General features: G+C 42.0%; 1 protein-coding gene across 2 annotated transcripts in view; it reads left to right on the top strand.

Annotated features, from left to right (window-relative positions):
- LOC141154829 (integrator complex subunit 6-like) overlaps positions 1 to 16,738 on the top strand; it is a 41,422-nt gene extending 24,684 nt beyond the window's left edge. Inside the window, exons 6-19 of one of the 2 annotated variants that reach the window (XR_012247483.1) lie at positions 570 to 698; positions 1,103 to 1,266; positions 2,039 to 2,191; positions 5,071 to 5,203; positions 5,394 to 5,488; positions 6,028 to 6,138; positions 8,174 to 8,389; positions 9,552 to 9,675; positions 9,852 to 9,994; positions 10,518 to 10,755; positions 10,876 to 11,259; positions 14,806 to 14,899; positions 15,728 to 16,075; positions 16,426 to 16,738. Coding sequence is in view for 1 of the 2 variants with exons in the window: in XM_073641299.1 (XP_073497400.1) it covers positions 570 to 698; positions 1,103 to 1,266; positions 2,039 to 2,191; positions 5,071 to 5,203; positions 5,394 to 5,488; positions 6,028 to 6,138; positions 8,174 to 8,389; positions 9,552 to 9,675; positions 9,852 to 9,994; positions 10,518 to 10,755; positions 10,876 to 11,259; positions 14,806 to 14,899; positions 15,728 to 15,827 (2,084 nt within the window). In the remaining variant the exon portion in view is untranslated. Of the gene's footprint in view, positions 1 to 569; positions 699 to 1,102; positions 1,267 to 2,038; positions 2,192 to 5,070; positions 5,204 to 5,393; positions 5,489 to 6,027; positions 6,139 to 8,173; positions 8,390 to 9,551; positions 9,676 to 9,851; positions 9,995 to 10,517; positions 10,756 to 10,875; positions 11,260 to 14,805; positions 14,900 to 15,727 lie in introns of both variants that reach the window. The other variant, XM_073641299.1, reaches the window with a different exon arrangement.
- The last annotated feature ends 935 nt before the right edge of the window (positions 16,739 to 17,673 follow it).

Here is a 17,673-nt window from a genome sequence, read left to right as displayed (position 1 = left end):
CTGCAGTCGAATTGTGTTGAAAATTGGTTATGGTACCTATGATTGGATTCACAATGCAACTGCAATTTTTCTCTGAGATTTGGGCTTAATTTACACAAGTTCTTTTTGTCTTCTGCGAAAAAGATTTTCATCATTTGTGACGTTTTCTCACACGAGGGGGGAAAAAATTACTGATGGTTTCTCTGAGCTGTAATCTATCAAAAATGGATAGCACATGGATGGCATCAATGTGCTTTCTATTTATTTATTTATTTTTCTTCAAGGGTTAATTCCTTCTAGGTAAGCAAGTTTGGTCTGTAAATTGGACCAAACTCTGTAAGGTGCACAAGTTTTTGCTAACTATTAGACCCCCAAAAAAATTCTGAGATGTGAAAGGTCTGTAGACTAAAATGGGTACATGTTCTATCCGCATGATAAAACGTGTATGTGACACTCAGAAGTGTGAATGAGGCCTAACAGCTACTCTATAGCCTCATACTAAAGGCCATAGCTCCATCTCTTTTCATTCTTGCATGAACTTTTCTTCCATTAATAGATTTATTATTGTTGGAATTGTATTGTCATTTCAGGCCGTTCATACTGCGTCAGGACACAGAGGATGCTGAACCAATGTTTGGAGTCTTTAGTCCAAAAAGTTCAGAGCGGTGTAGTGATCAACTTTGAGAAGACTGGTCCTGACCCTACGCCAAACTGTGAAGGTAAAACCGCTGTGACTTTATGGGCATCATCTATGGAAGAACGACAGAAAAGGGAAATCCTTGCTTCAGTAGTGTGACCATGTCACCCAGGGGCCACTGCCGGTCTCTACATCTGATCAGTAGGATTCGTAGCAGTAAAGCTTTTACTGTGAGCAGTGTCAGGGATGTGTGCATTGCAGGACATCTTCCAGGGTATAGCTCTGTGTAGGCAAATGGCAGTCTTTCCAAATTATCAGATAATAGAGCAGGGACCTGAAATTCCCAGCCCATCAGGAGACCGAGAAGACAACCTGCGTCTGCCAGACGCTCACTGAACCTCACTTACACATGTTTTTATCATCTGTCACTTGTTCTCCAATTTTTTTAATCCACAAAATATTCAGTTCATTGTTTTTCTTCTCTAGATGTTCTTCCGGATTCCCTCAGGCCCGTCAATTCTTTTGCTGCACTAGCATGGCACAGTTGTCATAAACTGATCTATGTGCGGCCAAATCCAAAAACTGGTGTTCCTGTTGGACACTGGCCAATTCCAGAGTCCTTCTGGCCCGATCAGAACTCCCCAACATTGGTAAGTGCACTCTTGTTATGTCACATAGTTTACATGGGAAGGAGATTTTACAGTTAAAATGAGGGTGTTCGGTTAAAGCAAGTTACCACTTATCCACCGCTGGGACCTGAACCAGTTGGCAGATCGGGGAACTTGGGAATTATTATCCTAGTTGCAAAAAGGCATAGCCAGTTCATTCTCCATGGAGCTGCCGGATGAAGCCCAGCACAACGCTTGGCAGCCCCATGTGGAATGAATAGAGCGGCAGTCGCAGATGTGCGCTGGCGCTCTATTCTTACAAGAATAAAATTTCCTGTTTCTGCAAATTTGGGCTGGTTCCAGCGTTCGGACCCCCACTGATTAATACCTTATCTCTCATCCTGCAGTTGGGTGAAAACTTTTTAACTGGACAACCCCTTTAATCACTCTATAATAAGTTCTGTAATTTTCTCTTCTACTTTTAAATCCTCTTCACATTTTGTTCCTGCAATGATTTAGCTGTACAGACCTAATGCTGGGGATTCACCACAATATTTGCTGCTACAAAGGTTGAAACCAAAACCATTCATATTTTTTGCTACCTGCTTTTCACGGTACCATGCGGGTCACAATGTGAATCCAATCAATTGTCCTTTGCAGCGATGTAGCAGTGGCATACAGAGATCTTTGGCTGTGCAAACTGTGTGGTGACCAAAGCTGCCGTGTAGCCCCAGTTATGGATTCGGCTTGTGCAGCGATTCCACCAGACTTTGATTATGGGATCTTTGCGCTCATGTAATGTCTTCCTTTTCAGCCCCCACGCACTTCCCATCCTGTGGTGAAATTCTCATGTGCGGACTGTGAGCCTATGGTCATTGATAAACTGCCTTTTGACAAGTACGAGCTGGAGCCGTCTCCGCTGACGCAGTATATTCTAGAACGAAAGTCTCCTCACACCTGCTGGCAGGTCAGTGTAACCTGGCGTCTGTGCCGCGCTGCTGGTGGGTGATAAAGGCTTTAGTGGGCAAGCTGGGGGAAATGACAGAACCACCGCTAAACTGCTAGTATTTCAGTTGTCTGTAAAATGTGGCTATTATGTAATATTTAAGTCTATTGGTGAAATTTAATTTCTTACAGTTAGTTATATTCTGTCCATGGGGTAAGGAATAACTTACAAGCTTGGTACAAATCCCATAAACATTATGGGCCTGATTCATCAAAGCTTTTACACCAAAAAGTGTCATTAAAAGCTTTGAAAAGTTTGATTCAACTCAAGAGTGGCGCCAAAACTTTGCAACTTTTTTTTTTTTTTTTTTCTTTTTAGGGGGTGGGGGCGACATGACACCACAGCTCATCAAATTCATGAAGAGCTGTGGTGTTCCCTACTCCAGAAATCTCACTCCAGTCCCTGACCTCTTGATGAATCAGGAGCGTCTGATTCCACCGCACCCAGTCTTTAAGACCGGCGAGAAAATTGCCTGCCTTGATTAATCTGAGCCAATTTCTTTATATGATTGCAGGACTCTGTATTGTGGGTGTAGGCTGTACCATTAGAAACCAATACAAATAAACAAAACAAAAAAACTTTGCTCTGCTCTCTCCTGAGACACTAGGTTAATCAGTTTTGGCCTAGTGTCGACAGGAGGTACACTACCACTCAATACATTATCCCCTATCTCATAGATTGAGGATTACTTTCAAAATTAAAAAAAAAAACCTTTTAAACACCACTCAACATTTTATATAAAGATAGTCTACACAGAAAGTTAAGTAAATAGACTTTGCTTTAAAAAAACTTATCAGTCTAAATACCTGGTTGCAATCAGGGCTTTGGAGTCAGAGTCGTGGAGTCAGTAGAAAATGGACCGACTCCAACTCCTAAAATATATAATAAAATGGGTACAGTAGTTCAATGCAGTTTGTGGGGAATATTTTATCATAAGAATTTGGGAAAGTTATGAAATGTCCTTTAAATGTCTGTCCTATTCCTGATCTAAGGGTCTAGACTTTTAGCTGAGATGAATCTGTGCTGCAGTAAATTTATCACTTAAACATGAACCATGTATGAGGGAGTCGGAGTCATGGAAATTGAGGAGTTGGAGGTTTGGCTTACCGACTCCACGGCCCTGGTTGCAATCATGCAGCCAGGATCTTGTTCACACTGCTCATTGTTTAGGCAGTATGAATCGACTGACAAATTCCTCTTTAAGTACCTGAGCGAAAGGTAATATGTCACCAACTTTATTTTACCCTTATTCTGCACAGCTGGTATTGGAGGCAGAGAAGGGTAAGGCTGGCACAACAGAGACAATGGAGTCCAAGCCAACGTGTCACAGAAGAATAAATATAGCAGGGCTGTGGAGTCAGTAAGCCAAACCTCCGACTCCTCAATTTCCAGGCCTCCGACTCCCTCATACCCAATTTATTATATATTTTAGGAGTCGGTACATTTTATACCGACTCCATCAAAATGGGCTCCGACTCCACAGCCCTGGTAATCAGACAATATGTAACACTGACTGCTTCTTCAAATGTTACAAAGACAAACTGAATATAGTGAAAAAAGTCACTAGACGCTCAGTGAGTTCTTATGCTGCTGCATTAGAGCGGGGGGTTGTATCTACGTAAACCTTGCCTGCAATGAAATGTACAGTGTACCGAACCACTTTGTGTTGTATACTCCACCTCCTAAATATTGCCTACCCCAGTATTCAAGGTCCATGAAGAATTTTTGAGTTAAAAAGCATGAAAATTGTGTCTTCATAGAAGAAGAGGACCTCTAGTGCTACCTATTGGAAGTAGCAACCCTACAAGTCAATATCAACTCTTTAACGAGCCTTGCCACTTGAAGTAGGATAAAAGCCAAACCAGAATCTTAAATTGCAGACACAGTGTTTGGGTGTATTGCCCCTCGTCAGTGCAAAGTGTGAGATCTGATTTGGCTGCATGAGAGGCTGAGAGAAAAAAGTACAAATTTTAAACTGTGAAAAGCTCAAATATGTAAATTAATAGTAACCAAAACCATGATCCGGCCCAGAAACCCACCACAAATGAACCTGACCCAGTGCAGCCATTGAGAGTAGTGATACTGATGAGTAGCCGGGGAATATGACTGAAATATTCCTCTGGTGTATATGACAATGTATACAGACACCAGGTATGAAATGTGCAAAGAAAAATGTCAGAGTAGTGCAATACCTGAAATAAATTCACAAAAAAATCAAATGTTACTATGACTGCACTCTTGTATCACTGCTTGGTGGGGGCGTATTGTGAATGCAGCTTCATGCCCCTGTTTCGCCAACACTTATTAAGCAGGTTATGGCAGTTTTTGCTGCACATATGCGCAAAAAAATTTTGCCCTCTGAAAGTTGTAAAAGTGGGTGTGGAGGACCAGATTCACAGCTAAACAGATTTATTAAGTGTTACGCCAGTAAATGTCACAAATTTTGTCTCATTTTCTAATTTTCAAGCGATCTAAAAAAAAAATTAAAAAAAAATTTGCCAAATTTATTAAGTGGCATGCACCTTTTTAATAAAGTACAGTTTTACTATATAATGTTAGTCTTGGCATATTTGGTGTACTGGGTGTCACTTCTGTACACTGCCTTTAGATTAGGTTCACTGTAGGCTTAGGGTTTGGCGTATTGATGAGCTGCAATTATGAGACGACAGTCAGCGATGATTAATGCAGACAAATTCAGGACCTGTATAAAATATCAGGATCCATTTTAAGTCTGGGGCTTCTTGTGCTGATTGTGATGTATGTGAAGTTGCCGTTCTTTGGAACTTTCTATTTACTTCCAGATACCCCCCCCCCCCCCCCCTTCCTTGTTCCTGTTCCAGGTGTTTGTGAGCAGTAGTGGGAAATACAGTGAAATTGGACAGCCGTTCGGGTATCTGAAAGCGAGCACCACTCTGACCTGTGTGAACCTGTTTGTCATGCCATACAACTATCCTGCGTTACTTCCCTTGCTTGGTGAGTCTGCACAGCCCGGGCTCCGCCATCGCTCACCAGTTATATATACTGCTTATTACTTTCCCCGACATTGACACTACTCTGTTTAAAAAATATTGGTGATGTTATTATTTTCCCCAGCAATATTTCACTCTCCTTTTAGATCGGCGATCTTCCATTTTCAGGCATTAATTTCACTTCCTTTTTACAGACGACTTGTTCAAGCTGCACAAACTAAAGCCAACACTGAAATGGCGACAGTCCTTTGATAACTACTTGAAAACCATGCCACCCTATTTCTTATTGGTAAGCTGTAGCCTTTTTGATACTATAATGTTGTCGGTTCTCTTTTAGTTTTAAAAACAAACAAACTGATATTCCTTTAATGCATACAATTATGAAATGCTATAAGATAAGTAATGCAGGTGCAATTGCAAGTCCTGGCTTGAACTTAAGGGTTATCCTAAGGATATATGATGCTGTTAGTTCAGGGTATAAAACCAGCAGTCCTATACTGCTCCTGTTAGAATATATTATCGCATTGCAGACATTTCTGTCTCTGAAAAGCCATTCTATACAGGGTTGTTTCTGCAGCATGTGTATGCTTTGTTTTCCTATTGAAATCTTTAAAGCTGTTGCAGAAAATGTTACTACAAATCCTTTATGGCTATTTTGACATTGGCGTTACTGACAATACTTGTAGTGGAGAATATTTTCCATAAAACAACACTGTATGGAGCATGTACACCAGTACAATGAGTATGTGATTGGTATACATAAGAGTTAGTTTTATTTATGCATATTTTTTTTTACAATGTTAGTTTTTTCTTTTTCCTCCCTTTTAGCCATTAAAGAAAGCCTTGAGAATGATGGGAGCACCAACCCTAATATCCGACAACTTGGACTGTGGTCTTAGTTATAGTGTCATTTCGTATCTAAAGAAGCTTAGCCAACAGGTAACCATTCACCTGTCCATATTGCACAGTTATAGTTCTATTCCTCTCCTCATTGTATAGTCCGTTTGCTATATATGTGCATCTTGTATTGTGTGGTGGGTCTTTAAAGGAGTATTCCCATCTTAAAGATCCTATCCCAATATGTAGTAAATGTAATAATAGCAAATACCTCAAATTTATAAATGTAGTATGGTTCTTTTAACTTGCTATGTCGCTTACCCCTGCTACAGGGCATTGCAGAAACTTGGGTATCCATGGTTACCACCACTAACCACTAATTGTCAATATTTGAGTGGTTGTAACCATGGATACCTAAGGTAATGCAATGCCCTACACATGAAGTAAGTAACATGGCAAATCAGGAGAACTATACTACATTTCTAAATTTAAGGTATTTGATGAGATTTATTACACCTACTACATATTGGGATAGGATCTTGGAGACTGGAATACCCCTTTTAATGGTGAGGCACCTACTGAGGCAGGAGAAGAAGCCCGAGGATCCATGCGGGAAAGTGTTCTGATCCCGGAGACATATAAAAAAAGCGTTCTCCTTGAAGATCTGTCAGCTATCTCGGACATGTCTCTGTTAGTAATTTATTATTTTTACCATAAAATAACACCGTTTTGGCCATTTTTCTTACAGCTCCGTGATGTACTGTTCCTCTGCTGAAATGAATAAATTGACAAGTGGGTGTTACCAGTTGGGTATGTGTCCCTGCAGTCTGACATTGTCCAATCAGTGCTGACAGTATTTGGGCACACTCCTTTTGGAAGGGCAATGGTAACACCGATAAATTTGTAGGAGAAGCAACTGAGGAACGGCATGACGTAGCGTTAACAAGATGCTCCAAAATTGATTCATGAGGAATAAGAGCATTTACTAAACAGATGTGCCGGGAGTCGTGACAGATCCATTTTGAAGGCTTTTTTTTCACCCAGAAATTATTTACTATCATTACACAGGATCACTAGAATCAGGTCTTGAATCCAGGGCTGTGGAGTCAGTAAGCCGAACCTCCGACTCCTCAATTTCCATGACTCAGACTCCCTCATACATGGCTCATGTTTAAGTGATAAATTTACTGTAGCACAGATTCATCTCCGCTAAAAGTCTAGACCCTTAGATCAGGAATAGGACAGACATTTATAGGAGATTTCATAACTTTCCTAAATTCTTATGAAAAAATATTCCCCACAGACTGCATTGAACTTCTGTACCCAATTTATTATATATTTTAGGAGTTGGAGTCGGTCCATTTTATACAGATTCCGACTCCACCAAAATGGGCTCTGACTCCACAGCCCTGCTTGAATCTCCAGGTTCTACTTTTTTTGCACAATGCAGTGAGGAGCGATACATATAAAACGGCAGTTACATTCACCCTCTTTTTATAGGCGTCTGCTCTTTCCAAAGTTGTTCTCACTGTAAACATGCAGTTGGGATAACAAGGGTTTGGGACCCCCATTCTGGTTTGAGTACCAGCAGTGAGGCCCCAGGGATCAGACATTTCCCACCTAACTTGTTAATAGGCAATAAATGTCATTTGTGAGAATACACTTATGAATGTCACCAATACAAATAATTAAAGGTCATTAAATCGCAAAAATGAACTGAGGTCATTGCAATAATTAAATCTTCACACTCCCAGAGCATCCTTTATTAAAGGGGCTCTCCCCATGTTGGTCCCCGACTGCAGTCTCCACCGCTGCTCCCTGTGTCTGTTATTGTCTGCAGCGCTAATGTCCCGAGGACAGCACATCAGCCAATAACTGAGCAGCTGTTCTGTGTTTTGGAGACACTCCTGGTTTTGGCATACAAATACTGATGCAAAAATACTGCCGTGTGAATTTTAGTTAGTGTATATAATGTGTTACGCCAGTCTTCTGACGCCTTCACTCTGTGGTACATGAGCCTTGTGCCCTATGATTGATGCCGACATTGTCTGTACTTCATTCATCTCTGCTTGTTCGTGCCGTTGTAATTGTCTTTCCTCCCTGCGTCCTCTCGCTCACAATTCTTTGTACGTTCTAGACTAAAATGGAGTCAGAAAGAATAATTACATCTGTTGGAAAGAAGGTCCCGCAGGAGACCGGGATTAAAGTGAAAAATAACTCCACAAGACTGTCTTTAGTTCACAATCGACACTTCAAACAGCTGCTGCAGGGAATCTCTGGAGAAACCCCTATACGACTGCTGGAGACTAATGTCAAGGAGTTCCCGGGTTTTCAGATTGGCCTGTTAAATAAGGTAATAAGCCGGATTTGTTCTGTTCTGTATCGCAAGCATGGTCTAATGCCATGTAGTTTACGTGTCTGCCAGAATATGAGGGTTTACACTAGTCTTCAATGTGTTTAATCTGAAACGACCTTTGCTGAATTAATCTGCAATGTTTCTGGTCCCATATTTGTATCTTTAAGGCTGTGTGCCCACAATGCGTTTTTTAAGCGTTTCCGCAGCGGCAATTCCGCTGCTTAAACGCTTGGTAGAAGGTCTGCAATGTTCCTCAATGATAATCCGTATGTGCTGTGCACATGCTGCGGAAATTTACGCTGCGGATTATCATTGCGAAAAAAACGCAGCGCTAGCAATTATTTTGCGGATGTGCTGCGTTTTCGCCGCCATTGACTTGCATTGGAACGCATGGATTACACATCACTGCATCTGTACATGCGGAATCCATGCGTTTCAATGTACGGATGGTACCCAGGTCTGGAGAAGGAGACTCTCCTCCGGACCTGGGTACCATAGAAACTGTAAAAAAAAAAAAAGAATAAAATAAATATTATATTTACTTTCTGATGGCCCGCGGTGTGCTTGTCTTCGCTTGCCGGCAGATCGCTTTGGACTGAAGGACCTGCGCTGACGTCATTTAGTCATGTGACAGCAGGTCCTTCAGTGTACCGCGAGCTGCCGGCAAGCCAGGACGGATCAAATAAAGACTCCGTTGGCCATCAGAAGGTAAGTATAATATGTATTTTTTATTTTTTACCATTCTTTACTGTCACACTATATATGTCCTTGCTGTTTGCATGGATTTATATAGTGTGACCAAGTTGTCAAGCACTTTCCAAGTGATGCTAAAATCGCTTGGAAAGCGCTTGACAACCCGCATGCGGAAATACATGTGAAGAACGCTTCACATCCGCATGTCCCTGGCAGGAAAACGCATGTACAATCCGCATGTACAATCCGCATGTGTTTTTTCTGCCAGGGAGATGCAGAAACGCTCAGGGAAAAATCCAGAGCATTTCTGCATCGTGGGCACATAGCCTTAAATAGATTAATTGATTTGCTCATTGGAGGGGCTGCAATAATTCATGTTTAACATTGAAATTGTACATTTTTAAATGCTCTAACTTTTTCTATTTTTTTTTATTATTATTATTATTATTATTATTCCTGTCATTAGGATCTGAAGCCACAGACATACAGAAATGCCTATGACATTCCACGTAGGAATCTTTTAGATCAGTTGACGAGAATGAGGACCAATTTACTGAAAACTCATAAACTGATCGTTGGTCAGGATGAAGGTACGGTATTGTCGTCATTCTGTCCTTATTGCTCTTTCGTCATGGTAGAAAATATTTGTAATTCTTCAAAAATAAAAGCTAGAATTTTTTTTTTCCCGGCAATTATTACATGAAGAAAATGTGTGCAAAATAAGTTGTCAGATGATTAAATTTGTGTCCGTTATCCGGGTTTGCAGATTGTTTGCACAGTGTTCCAGTGGCTCAGATGGGCAACTACCAAGAATACTTGAAACTTATGCCTTCCCCTCTGCGAGAGATTGATCCAGATCAACCGAAGAGGCTTCACACATTTGGAAATCCATTTAAACAGGATAAAAAGGTAATGTGACCATACCGAAAGTGTGATTGTGAGAGGGGCGCAATTGTATCTGCTGTGTTAGGCGACGTTCAGTATTTGGTCAGTATTTTACATCAGTATTTGTAAGCCAAAATGAGGAGTGGGTGAAAAATACAGACTTGGGGACGTGTTTCTATTATACTTTTTCCAGTGATTGTTCCACTACTGATTTTGACTGACCTCATACTGAACATGTGAATGTGGCCTTAGGGAATTGCTTTTATGAGCCTCATCTCCCAGGGAAACTATTGTGACATCCTTCCCTGTGGCTTCCCAGCCAACACTATTGCGCCCCTCCAATCCATCCTTCACTCTGCTGAGCTAATCCTCATCCTCCTGTTACCCCGCTTCCTTTGCCAATCCCGTCACTGAAAAAAAACAACCCGTAACTTTAACATTAATGTACACCTAGAATAAATAAGGGGATGGCTACAGCCAGTACGTCACATAGCATTTTTCTCATGCTTGATATTTTATTTTATTTTTTTCTCCCTTTTTACCATAGGGTATGATGATTGATGAAGCTGACGAATTTGTTGCTGGACCCCAAAATAAAGTTAAACGTCCTGGAGAGGCCAACACTCCAGCCTCCCTGAAGAGAAGGCGTAGTATGTCTCCATTGCTGCTAAGAAGACCTCAGACTCCTCCTATAATAACCAATCATGTAGGAGGGAAGGGGTCCCCTGCGGTGCCTGGGAGCCCCGCTCCACACAACCTGATAAAGCCAATTCCTGTACACAAAGGTAAGTTTCATGCAGTGGGGGGGCTTCGTTGAGATATGCATATTACTCCATATCTGATGTCAGATGGGGTAGGGAGGGTAAGCCTGGACAATCCCTTTATTTTTTTGTGTTTTCATGCAGATGGTAATGGCACTGTAAGTACAGAAGGAAATGGCGAAAGGACGGACAATGGCCAGGCTGTGGAAGGGCAAATGGAAGGACTGTCTCCATTAATTGTTCCTGCTGCTTTGGGGGATGAGGATATGCTGCCTAATAACTATGATTCTGTTACTGATGAACTTAATTGCTTGAACGAGGACAGTCTGGACCACAAGCCGATTAATAACGTTCTTATAAAGGCGCCTCTAGAAAACTATGTGCCTATGGAAGATTGTCTTCTGACTCGGGAATGTACTTCACGTACGACGCTGCCAAACTCGCTGAAGGAAATGCAGAGCATCATCAACGGGACGAACGCAGATATCAAGATCAGAGTCATGAAAGAAGTGCGAAAGCCGGGAAGAAGTAAGTGGGAGCAGGAAAACCACAGAATTGGAGGTGTTGTGCTGATTTGATTATAGTGCAGGTCTGGACGTGATAACATCTGTGCAGTGGTATTATATAGGCCACCTCTACAACAACTTGCTATTTGGGCCCCATTCACACATCTGTTTCACTATTTACATCCATCAAAAATGCACAGTTTTTCTCTGTGTTACGAGTTTTTCTTTGTTTCACACCCTTATTCTGTTGTTTTTTTTTTCCCACTTTTTTTAATAACTGAATGAGGTCGACTACATTGACCAGCACCTCCTAACAGAATGAAGCAAGTGTGAACAGGTGCCGGTTACTGGGACCGCACATTTCTAGAAATGGGCACAACTGTACATTCAGATTGCATGTACAGTCACATCCCAGGGATGGCCCAGCACTTAAACCCCTCAGATGTAGTTGTCAGTAGTGACAGCAGCATGTGAGGAGTTGGGCAAAGGGAGATCATCGTTCCCTTTGTCAGCCCATCGGCACCCCCGCAGTGCTATCACAGGGTGCCGACCAGTTGCTATGGCAACCAGAGGCCTGACATTGGCTTCAGTGTCTACCAGATCACCCAATCCGATCCTGCTGGGGATGGGGCCTGATGCGCTAATGCTCAGTGAAACTTTGGTTAGATAACACACTGCAACATTGGTTGTACAGTCTAAAATCAATGTGATCAAACTATTGCATGGCCTAGCCCTCTTGTGGGATGAATAACTTGTGTTTAAAAAAAACCAAAAAACTATAAAGTTGTTACAGAACACCTTCCTCTCCAAAAAAATAAATAATAATTTTCAAGAAAAAAAAGGGTAAAACAGAAGTATAAATGGGGTATCAATATGAACATATGGACCCGCATAAGTTAACATGTCAATTTCACTGCACGGTAAACTGTGTGTTACATGGAAGAAAAAAAAAAAAAGAATTCCAGATTTAAGAGAACCTGTCAGCATGATGTTATACCCCAAGCTGATGACATGTGTATAAAGGTGATTGAATTCTGAGTAAATCCTTACCTCTCTTTCCATAGTTGACCTTGTATGCTAGTGAGTTGTAAGTGCAATGGGCGGGGCCTGCACTTACAGCGTTTTTGCTTCTCTCTATTCACACGCCCGCCTCCTGTCTTTGACAGGTCACTGACACCATTCATTCCTGTCCATTACTAAGCACACATATGCTAAGTCCAATTAACAAACTTGTATGTCTTTAGATTGTGGGAGGGAAAGGCAGGGCCTAGAGAGCAGGGCTGAGGAGTCTGTAAGCCAAACCACCGACTCTTCAATTTCCCTGACTCCCGGCTCCTGACTCCACAGCCCTGCCTCACTACTGAGCGTGTACATAAAGTGCAGCCCTGCCTCACTGCTGAGCGTGTACATAAAGTGCAGCACTGCCTCACTGCTGAGCGTGTACATAAAGTGCAGCACTGCCTCACTGCTGAGCGTGTACATAAAGTGCAGCACGGCCTCACTACTGAGCGTGTACATAAAGTGTAGCACTGCCTCACTACTGAGCGTGTACATAAAGTGCAGCACTGCCTCACTGCTGAGCGTGTACATAAAGTGCAGCCCTGCCTCACTACTGAGCGTGTACATAAAGTGCAGCCCGGCCTCACTACTGAGGGTGTATATAAAGTGCAGCCCTGCCTCACTACTGAGCGTGTACATAAAGTGCAGCACTGCCTCACTGCTGAGCGTGTACATAAAGTGCAGCACTGCCTCACTACTGAGCGTGTACATAAAGTGCAGCACTGCCTCACTACTGAGCGTGTCCATAAAGTGCAGCACTGCCTCACTACTGAGCGTGTATATAAAGTGCAGCACTGCCTCACTACTGAGCGTGTCCATAAAGTGCAGCCCTGCCTCACTACTGAGCGTGTCCATAAAGTGCAGCGTGGCCTCACTACTGAGCGTGTCCATAAAGTGCAGCCCTGCCTCACTACTGAGCGTGTACATAAAGTGCAGCACTGCCTCACTACTGAGCGTGTCCATAAAGTGCAGCACAGATTCATCTCAACTAAAAGCTGAGATCATCAGATCAGGAACAGAACAGACATTTATAGGACATTTCATAACTTTCCCAAATTCTTATGAAAACATTTACAGCACATCCTGCATTGTACTAATGAACCCAATTTATTATATATTTTAGGAGTCGGTCCATTTTATATCAACTCCGACTTCATCAACAACCCGCCTAGGGAGGCATGAAACTGTGAAGGACCTATGTAAGGGCTCACTGTCACTTGCAATGCAATCGGATTAGTGCAATCCGATAAAAAATGTTACCCTATAGGGCAGCGCACATCTGCGATTATTTTCGCATGCCTAATCTGCATGTGAAAACAATCGCAGCATGCTGCGATTGCATCCTCAAATCGGCTTGCACGCACCCATATAAGCCTGATATCACCCAATTGCAGTGCAATTCCCACCAATGCCAGCAACAGAGGAGATGGAGAAATTGATTTCTCAGTCCCCTCTGCAGCTGTGCTGCCATCCTCTGCGAGAGGATCAGAGCACTGACATTCGGCTCACACACGCAGCAGAGCAGGAGCCGAATGTCATTAGCATATCGCATCCGATGCCATACGCTAGTGGAACCTCAGCCTAACGCTTACAGTCTAATAAAGTGAATGCAGCCTTTAGCTGCCTTTTATCCCTTAGGGTAGAAATGCTACTTGGCTGTGATCCTTTAAAAAAAATTGCAAATCGATCCTCAAAACAATAACCAACTGGATTGGATGAAAAGTGTAAACTGTGTCCTGGTTCTCATGGTTTATGATGGTCTGTACAAGATAAACCATTGTTTATTATTGTGTTTAAGATCCCCAAATGAATGACATTGCTGGATAAGATTGTAAAAGACAAATTCTGCTTTTCTGGCTGCAGATGGATATTACATTGCTGATTTAAAAATAAATCTTTTGAAATTATATAAAAGAGGCAACAAGTCACTGAGGGCTGGCCCATTCCAAGTAAGAGTCCGCCCCCTGTGCACCAGATTGAAAGATGAAAGTTGCATTTCTCAGCGATGGACTTTGTGGACAGGAAAGCATGTTTGAGCTGCTCTACTACCCAGCAGTGCAAATTGTTTCATTTTTTTTGCGTGTGGAACATTGTAATCAGCCCCATGTACTATACTAGGTGGGGGTTCTGTCAGCCAAAAACAGAATTCCTACTTGAAAAACGGTTGTCTGACCAGCATGAGGCCTGTGACCGCATGAACGAGTAACCAATACTCGCCAGCTGCTGCAGTGGTGCCCGCCAGTCTTGACCTGCAGCAATGTCTCGTTGCATAGATCCATGTGATCGCTGTCTGCTGTCACTTTCTTCTGTAAATGTGCGCACAGAGGCCAGTTATGGGCGACACCTGAGAGTACATAACCGATTGGCACCACTGGTGCGGAGTAGGGCTGAACACGTCAATATTGTTGTTAACTTTCCCCACTCTCCCTATAGGTCTAGCTAATCACAGAGCAGGTTCCAGAGAATGCTGAGTTTTTGATATTCATTATTTTATTATTTTAATCTCCAGATTATGAAAAAATCTTCACTCTCCTTGGAGAAGTGCAAGGACCATCCGAAATACAGAAAACTTTTATAGAGTTTACAATAAAGGAAGCTTCACGGTAAGTACTAATGCAAATTTAAAGGGACACTCGCGGTGCCTTCACACAGGTACTGGTGCATATTTAAAGGGACACTCGCGGTGCCTTCACACAGGTACTGGTGCATATTTAAAGGGACACTCGCGGTGCCTTCACACAGGTACTGGTGCATATTTAAAGGGACACTCCCGGTGCCTTCACACAGGTACTGGTGCAGATTTAAAGAGACACTCGCAGTGTCTTCACACAGGACTGTTTTCATGCACTTTTAAGGAAATATGTGTTTGGCTTTTTTTTTTTTTTGAGCTGGTGATTTTTTTTTTTTGCTGGTGATTTAAAAAAACAAACAAACAAAAAAACAAACCTCTAAGCCATGCCTTTAAGATCATCTCCTACCTGTATTGTAATGAGAACACTAATAAGTATATAAAGACTTCTTGTACGTGTGTACCATGATGTGTTCCCCCCACCCTTTTTCTTACAACCCTCAGATCTGTCTCTGGCTGAAGGCAGCTGGCTGCGGCAGGAGCCCTCCTCCACTTCTTTGCCTTCAATAGGAGACCTCTAACAGAGCACTTGGCCATTTTAGAAAAAAAGTGCGCAATTCTGATGGGCGATTCTGAATTCACTTGTGAAGTGAATTCCGATAGGTGAATCCAGTCTTAAATCATGCATTGAAAAAAAATAAAATATTTCAATATATTCTTGAGACGAGCAGCCATCTCTTCAGAAGATGCTGGTGGCATCCTTCGTATAAGCTATATCCTTAATTACTCACTAATTGAAGCGTTACTTTTGGAATTACCCATATTTAAACCTACATCTATATTGTGTATTTTTGCTGATCAGGTTTAAAAAGAGAGTGTTAATACAGCACTTGGAAAGATATCTATCTGAATTGGATTCCAACGGTGTCCCAAACATTGTGAATCATGTCAACAGCAGATAGCAGTCTGTTCGGAAGACTAAGGACCAGGGATGAGCCTGCTGTCGCAGAAGAATGGAAGAGGACATGGTGACCTTCTTCGACACCTTGCATCTCGGGACACTTTCTGGCCAGAGACAGAGGACAAGCGGCGGAGTGACAAGCTGATGTAGGCACCAGGACTTGCAATGAACTGTGAGGCTTTTTCTGTATGGAGGGTGCTGCCCGGTGAGCAGGCTGGAGATGATAACCACTGGTGGCCCTCCCAACAGGTGATGAATGTACTCATTTGACAGTGATCACATCATTCTCACGATGTAGAAAGCACTTGAGGGAGTGAGAGGCAAAACAATGCTCTGGCACAGACCATTACTTTGATCAAAAGCGAGCAACTGGTGGTGGGTTATGGGCTGCGGTGTAACTGGGAACCAGCAGTTGCCTGGCTGTGGTCTCAGGAATGCTCTCTGCTTGGCGCATTAATGAGTACATGAGGTAGCTTGTCCCATTTTCAGAATAGGCTGCCGTTTTCTATTGAGGGACATTTAAAGACAGCCCTGTGACTGTATACATCCTATGAGTCACTAAACAAACTACCTCAGACTCTCTTCTGTTTTGTCTGCAGACGTTAAGAAAGTGCACCTGAGACTCCCCAGGTCCCCGACTTCTTTCATCCTGTGAGCAGGACGGAGACTCGTCAGGTGGCCTTGCACTCGCTGTGCTTTGGAAGCACTAGAAAAGGAGAACTCCTTGGTTTTTTTTCCCCATTTTTTTTTTTTTTTATTGTCTAATTTTAATGTTCATACAGAAAAAAAAATATTTTGGACAGTATTGTTATTAGCTCTGTAATTTGTGATATTTTAACTGTACATAGAGGTTTTTGCTCTTGTATATAAAATTATATACATAAATATATATAATAAATTTTTTTTATTAAATTGTAATTGTGCTTTAATATGAATCATAACCCTATGAGTGGAATAGGTTAAAGGGGTTATCTCGTGAAAAAAAGATGTGCTGTTTAATCGATAAGATATTGGAAAATCAAGCACTTTCCACAATTGGATGTGTTTAAAAAAATGTTGCTGTGCAGAGAAACAGAAATGTCTAATGGTGGCCGTGCTGTGTACTGTGTAACCGACTGCACCTCACCATGTAGAGTCGCTGTAGCTGCTGTAGTCTCTCCTCTCTGCCTGTTTTTTTTCATCTGCGCAGCGATTGTATGCACTATTACAGAGGACCTTTAAATCCCTGTAAATCACACTACTACTGTACAAGGAGCTCAGTGGCCAGATATATACTTTTTTTTTTTTTTTGTGCGTTTTCAGTTTATACAGTTGCATCTCACTAAATTAGAATATCATCAAAAAGTTAATTTATTTCAGTTCTTTAATGCAAAAAGTGAAACTCAAATATTATATAGTCATTACAAACAGAGTGATCTATTTCAAGTGTTTATTTCTGTTAATGTTGATGATTATGGCTTACAGCCAATGAAAACACAAAAGTCATTATCTCAGTAAATTAGAATAGTTTATAACAACAGCTTGAAAAATGTTTTTAAAATCCAAAATGTTGGCCTACTGAAATGTATGTTCAGTAAATGCACTCAATACTTGGTCGGGCTCCTTTTGCATCAATTACTGCATCAATGCGGTGTGGCATGGAGGCGATCAGCCTGTGGCACTGCTGAGGTGTTATGGAGGCCAGGTTGGTTTGGTTGCAGCCTTCAGCTCATCTGCATTGTTGGATCTGGTGTCTCTCATCTTCCTCCTGACAATACCCCATACCCCTCTATGGGGTTAAGGTCAGGCGAGTTTGCTGCCAATCAAGCACAGTGATACTGTTGTTTGTAAACCAGGTATTGGTACTT

Source organism: Phyllobates terribilis, unplaced genomic scaffold (genome assembly GCF_046119375.1).
Source record: "Phyllobates terribilis strain yellow unplaced genomic scaffold, ASM4611937v1 Scaffold_7__3_contigs__length_470593459, whole genome shotgun sequence".
Taxonomy (NCBI): Eukaryota; Metazoa; Chordata; class Amphibia; order Anura; family Dendrobatidae; genus Phyllobates; species Phyllobates terribilis.
This window is presented reverse-complemented; position numbering and strand designations above follow the sequence as displayed.